Source organism: Hippocampus bargibanti, linkage group LG19, assembly GCF_051943395.1.
Source record: "Hippocampus bargibanti isolate YZ-2025 linkage group LG19, ASM5194339v1, whole genome shotgun sequence".
Classification (NCBI taxonomy): domain Eukaryota; kingdom Metazoa; phylum Chordata; class Actinopteri; order Syngnathiformes; family Syngnathidae; genus Hippocampus; species Hippocampus bargibanti.
Window position 1 is genome coordinate 6523188 of NC_142752.1, and position 6692 is coordinate 6529879.

At 44.2% G+C, this 6692-nt stretch overlaps 1 protein-coding gene across 4 annotated transcripts in view; it reads right to left on the reverse strand.

The window, feature by feature from the left end:
- The window catches only part of LOC148883784 (syntaxin-binding protein 5-like), a 54765-nt gene extending 49779 nt beyond the window's left edge, over positions 1-4986 (reverse strand). For all 4 annotated transcript variants that reach the window (XR_016118491.1, XM_089022186.1, XM_089022185.1 and 1 more), the window contains exons 1-3: positions 4750-4986; positions 4488-4665; positions 1744-1841 (exon numbers count right to left, since the gene is read on the reverse strand). Coding sequence is in view for 3 of the 4 variants with exons in the window: in XM_089022186.1 (XP_088878312.1) it covers positions 1744-1841; positions 4488-4655 (266 nt within the window). In the remaining variant the exon portion in view is untranslated. The remainder of the gene's footprint in view (positions 1-1743; positions 1842-4487; positions 4666-4749) is intronic.
- Between the last annotated feature and the right edge of the window lie 1706 nt (positions 4987-6692).

Consider the following 6692-nt stretch of genomic DNA (forward strand, 5'->3'; position numbering starts at 1 on the left):
AATAACTATACTTTATTGTCCCTCTAGCTAAATGCTAAGCCATCATGGGAAACTCGACAAACAAGCAAGCAAATAGCATTTAATGCATATTTCTGTATTTTCACTCTTAAAGCAACATGTATTTGAACATAATACAGACTAAAATCTGATTTACTGCACAGAACAAAAGGCCGTCCTCCCAGCATTGCTCCAACCGCAACATGACGTCCTCATTACAGCTCCATTTGTGCGCACTACGCTGCTATTAGATGAGGAAGAAAAAAAAAACGAGACGCAGGACTCCTACTTGACCTTGACTCTGATAAGACTTTTGTCTGAGCCGGCAATCTGTCAAACTCCAGATACGTCCTTCGCTTCCATTTCAAAGCTACGGGTACACATCCTGGCGGGAAGTGAATGGAAGCATCCCACTCACTCACATTTTACTCATTCTTGACATTGTATGGCGACAAAACTGTGGGTGCTTTTACTTAACTCATTCATTGCCATTCTTGAATGTATTCAGGGATATAAAACCATGACATGGAGCACCATTCCTGAATGTGTTCGGGTTTTGGTTTTTCCTTCTGGATGGGTGCCAGTAAAGTGCTGTCAGACCTCTGGCAATGTTTTTCCCTCCCACAAGTGGGCAGCATATGCCGTTTGAACAGCCGCCCCCATTTCAAGCTCAGATAACTCTTTTTTTCTGATGAAAGAAGAAAGTCTAAGGTTTTTTAATAATAATAATAATAATAATAATAATAATAATAATAATAATTTGAAAGCGCTTTTTGTGGTACTCAGACACTACAAAATCTACAAACAAAATAAAATGTACACCTGAAGATTAGCATACATAATTGTCATTAAAAAAATTAAAAGTCTTAATGAGCATAAGGATATACGCTGCATTGAATATTTATGTAGTCCTAAAATGCAGTATAAACCAATATATATGTATTGCATTGTATTTTGGACAGCCACCCTCATTTCAAGCTCATATATATCCAGACCCATATAATTTAGGAATTAATTCTTTATTTCTGATGAAAGAAGAGAGTCTAAGGTTTCTTATGCTGCATTCAATGTTTATGTAGTCATAAAACTCAATATTCTGTGGGTCCTGAAATTTGAGCGAGAATGACACCTCTCCATCTATCTATGAAGTGAAAGCCTGTGTGAGACATTTTTTTGTGATGAAGAGCACTATATATAAACTTGACTTGGCTCGACACTTTCTGTTCAGCATTCCAAGTGCGATTCTATTCCCGACTGTGGATTTATTTCCTAACCTTCACATTGAAGGTGAGCAAGCGGCGACTGCCAGCCGAACGGCCACGACGGAAACGGCCAAGCCGTCAGTTTTTGGGCACGCTAATGAGTTGGCGCATGTTTTTAGACAGGCAAAGGTACACACGGAGGACCTGTAAAAAAGCAGCCTGACGGCGGCCATCTTGCTCGCATACTCTGAAGTCATACGACTCCCTGCGGCGGCGTTTGGTTGCAAGCTGTTGTCGCCGTTAGCCATCGAGTTCTGCTCGAATGCTAATTTTGCTATATTTTTTTTGGAGGTTTTGGCATGGGTGCTTGTATTTTAGTGTAAATACAGATACAATTCCTGTTCGAGTCCATTCATCAAAGTTATTTGTTTGAATATGTTTTTGGAATACGTCATCACGGACGTTCACTTACCGACCGCCAGGTTCCAGGGGAACATCAAGATTTTCGTACTCCTCGGGCTTCACAGCCCCTTAGAAAGGATACAGTCTGAGCGCTCCGCTCTGAGTGCCGATGGCCAGGATCTTTTGAACGGGGTCGAACGCCATGGACGACGGCTGGTAAGGGAAGCCATGACGGACGGTCTGTGCAGGAGAAGGGAGAATTTCAATTAGCATTAGACAGCTGCGGTGTTACTTTGGGAGATTAGATGGCGCACCTGGTGGCAGGGGGTAAACAAACATAGCAGATGGATGTAGAAGTCGATAAGTCAAGAGCTGTTTTCGGAATAGCTACTTTTCCGGCGAGTTTGCCATTTTGTAGCGCCGTTTGAACATATAAATGATAGTCTACCAGGGGGCGGGTCCATCATATGTAAAAATCCAGATTTAGTGATTATAGAGCAGCGGTTCTTAATCTTGTTGGAGGCACCGAACTTCACCAGTTTCATATGCTCATTCACCGAACCCTTCTTCCAATGACTGTGCCTACTAACTGCAGACTAGACTGTGGAGTGGACCTCTGTGGCGGAAGATCCACCGAACCCCTGAGAACGACTCACCGAACCCCTAGGGTTCGATCCAACCCAGGTTAAGAACCACTGTTATAGAGTAAGAAATGAGTGAATGTGAACACAGAAACTGTTTTTTCACCATACTCATAGTTGGCTTGTGCAGTAGTGTACAATAGTGGCTGTATTTAGGATTCTTTCATAATCATGGCCCTATTTTAAGATTCTTCCTCTACCGCGTCTTTTTTTTAACCATCTTCTTTCATTATTTTATCTCCGTCACCACCTCCCACATGCAGTTGTGATTAAATCCAAAGATACAGTACAGGAAATCCACAAGAAGCGTAGAGATTTTACCTGCTTTTTTTTTCTCGCTTTACCCCACTCTGCTCTGCTTTAGGTGTATAACGGTGGCTTTATGACATCAGTCATCTGGCATCGGGCTGTGTTTTGTTTGCTCAGTGGCAGACGGTAAAGGATGTTATGTAAGGGGGAAGACAAGTGAAACACAGACACCTGCCCGTCCTTGCAAATGAGCCGTGGTGTGAATTGCACACACCGGCCATAAAATTAGGTACACCTTCCTGCACGACTGAACGACAAGTGGTGCCATTCAAATTAGCTCATCATTGATCAACACAAAATGTCATGTCTGCTTTCCCGTTTACAAAACGTGATCTGTATTTCCATTTACAGTCGATATCCATAGCTTACAAAACCACAGAAGAAGAAAAATACAGACTAAGATATCAATATAGCATCTCATGCACCTATCTTTCCGTGTTTTGGCATTTCTATCCCTCATGATCATCGTAACATTATGAAATTCACCCCGATGCTTCCATATCGTTATCTTCGACTCAAAAGCTTTGCGGATCTCAATTACAGTGGTTAACCAACCTGCATTTCAGATAAGCTGAGTGAGACCTTGCCGTTGATAAACACGTGACAAATGTGTATCCGAGTAGTAGTAAATGGTCCAGCAAACGGATATAAACTTTCTTGGCAGCAAATGAGCTGCAGGAATACAGACCTCTGCATCAAAGTGGAGACCTGGCCTGACAACACACAATAACAGTTGAAATAGGTTCTTCTATATTCACCTTTTGGAATATGGTTGTAAGGGAAAAAAATAATAATTTCAGTGATACCTCAGATTGCAAACTTAATTGGTTCCCAGAAAGTGTGTGTAAGGCGAAAAGTGTGTCTTCCAAACATTAATTTTCCATAGGAAACCATTAAAAATAAGAATAATCTGTTTCCAGGTCCCCATACAACATAATTTTCTCCTAAATAAGCCTTAAAACTATACAAAATATACCTTATTTTATGTATAATAAATGTACTATTGTATTAAATTAAATATTAAAGAAATAAACTGTACAGGATTATATTTTCGCGAATTTAACGTTCGTAAGGCGAAAGGTTCATTACCTAAAGCGTTCGTAAACCGAGGTATCACTGTATTCTAATCGAAGCAAGAGTGCAATCTAGTGGGCCCTGTGGAGCGCTCACTCCACGTTAGCCTGTCATCATTTAAGACGGAGTGTCAACATTAAACAAAGCGTACCCTCTTTACTTCACTCCACAGGATACAGAGGCCAAGCAAGCACAAAGCGTGCGGGGCGCATGCTGCATTATTAACCCCATCCACATGCTGTTATGGTGGATGCTGGAGTGGGGGGGTGAAGGGGGGGGGTCATTTTGTTTCATTTAATTCCACTCAATGTACCCACTTCAGAGGGCCATCAGTAACCCCATCCATAGCCCCAAAATTGATCAATGACATTGGGGTAAACTATTGAGAAGGGGGCAGGGGTGTGCCGGGGGTGTGTGGTGGGGGTAAACGGGACCACATCTCCACTCTGTTCCGGTGATATCCCATTTCCCCACCATTCCGTTAATCCAAAGCAAGCTGATTATGCAAGAGGGGATCAGCGTGGCCAATCCCCCCTCTTGATACGACAGTTCACGTCGTGAACATGTGCACACCGGACGGCAAATCAATATGATGATGTAGTATGTATTTTTTTAAGTAAATTAGCAGCAGCTAAGGGGGTCGTGGCCTTCAAATGCATTACATTTCCAGTGACATGGGTGGGAAAGCTGTGATTCTGTGTTTAAAAAAACAGAATCTCTAAGCAACTGTTGTTAAAAGCATAATTGTGAAAATTAAACACAGAACACACACCCCCGTTCCCCCTCAAACATGCACGCTTGTGCTCTACACTGACAACATCCTATACACCCCCAACCCACCCCGCCAATGTTCTCTTTTTACCTTACAGAGCTGGAAATGCTCAGACTGGAGCTGTTCCTGGACCAGATGGTTCTCCTGCGGACCCACTTGGACCGAAGGATTAGAAGAGGAGATAGTAGAGGATGACAAGGATGAGGAAGACGCCTCTTTCAAGCCATCCAACACCTTCCTGATGTTGAACTTCTTCATTTTTTTGTCGCTGCAGAAGGAAGAGGGCATATGGTGGTGGGTATAGTGGAAATAGGGGGCTGGGGGTGGGAGACGGGGGGGATTGGCCACTTACATGCACACGTAGTCTCTCCCTCTCTCCACCTGGTAAATCTCACGTTTTAGTACGTGTTTTTCTGCAAGCTCTCCATGCTGCAAGGCTGGAGCCACACGCAGTCTTCTACTCGATCGGTGATTCAGTCACAGTGGGGAAAAAAGAGCAATGAAACGGAAACAAAATGATGAGGAGGGAAAAGGGAAGAAGCTGCAAAGATGCTGATGCGTCGGTCGGTGCGGCGATGTGCTCGGACCGTGGCCCCACTGCGTCTCTCTGTGGTTCGGCTCATCCTCCTCCGCTTGCCCCCTCCTCTCTCTCTCTCTCTCTCTCTCTCTCTCTCTCTCTCTCTCTCTCTCTCTCTCTCTCTCTCTCTCTCTCTCTCTCTCTCTCTCTCTCTCTCTCTCTCTCTCTCTCTCTCTCTCTCTCTCTCTCTCTCTCTCTCTCTCTCTCTCTCTCTCTCTCTCTCTCTCTCTCTCTCTCTCTCTCGTATTCTCCCTCCCATGCGCATGCGCATCACTCGGATGCAGAATCCCGCCACCTTTCCTCTGCCTCCCATTCCCAGACGGCCCACTCTTACTTACTCTTCCCTTTATCAATCCATCCTCATCCACTCACATGAATTCAAACGGAATCAAAACCAGTAGAGAATCAATCTGTGAATCCAACCACGTTCTTTGTCATATTTTTCAACCTACATGAGGTAAAATCATCTCGAAAAAGGCAAGATGGATCCGAAAACTTTGGTCCAGCTGCGCACTGTTTTGTTTATATGGTCAAGGGAATACGCACTTCAGGGCGTCTCACACCAGAGTGGTACCGACACCTGTCAGGTCACCCGCGACGTGCAGATGGCTCCCTTGCACCCGGGAAATGAGGGGTGCAATGTGGAGGGAGGGGGGTGCATCCCAGTGGAAATAATAGCTTTGTACGACAACACCTGTTCTCATGCACCCATGCCACATATGGCAATGGCGCATTTTGCACACAGGCAGGTGAGAAGGGAAGTGTGGGGGGGGGGAATTTAGGTGACATGAACATGAAAAGAAACCCCAAAAAAGTCTTTATTCAGTTGCACCATTTGCATAATGAACTGAAATTGACCGTACGTATCAGCCTGGATTCCCAGGCGATATCGAGAATACATTAGGCGGCAGAACAAAGAGGTCCTTGCGTGTGCGAGAAAAGGGGAGGACCATTGGCGGGTGAGTGTTGCATCACTGATTTAATTTAGCGCCATTGTGTTGCGGCTAGGGCCCATTCATCTTGATACATTATGTGTACAGCTCACCTCGACTGCCATGTTTGGACGCTTTGATAAGGCTTCCCGTGACGGAGGCTCTTTGGTGGCCAAATTTCTACATATAGAGCACAACAACAAATTAATAAATAACTAGTTTTCAAATTTGAAGTGAAAAGTAATGACAGTTATTGTGGTTGACATGGGACAATTTGAATATTTGGGTGGGACTTTAGCAAGCATCATGGAATTTCCCGTTTGATTCGCGATCACGGGCCGAATAAAATGATGTGACCGGCCAGATTTGGCCCCCGGGCCTTGACTTTGAAGTCAGCAAATCCTCCAAAGCATCTCAAGCTAGTCCAGAATACTGCTGCTCACCTCTTGACTGGTACTCGTAAGAGGGAGCATATAACTCCTACGCTGGCATCCCTCCACTGGCTCCCTATACATTTTAGATCTCATTAGTTGTCTTCAAAATTTTAAATTGCCTCGTTCCTTATCCACACACCATGAGCCATGATGAGACTTTCAAAATGTCCAGATTTTTTACATGGTGAATGCAAAATCTCCTGAATCTGCTCACTTTATTCACCTAATTCCATCTCCCGCTTCACACCTCCATAAGGCGAATCAACCCATCAACATTCCCTCTGAAAGGTTGAATTTGATCTTACAGTCCAGTAATCTTACGGGGGCATCTGCGTAACGGCGTGGAACATCC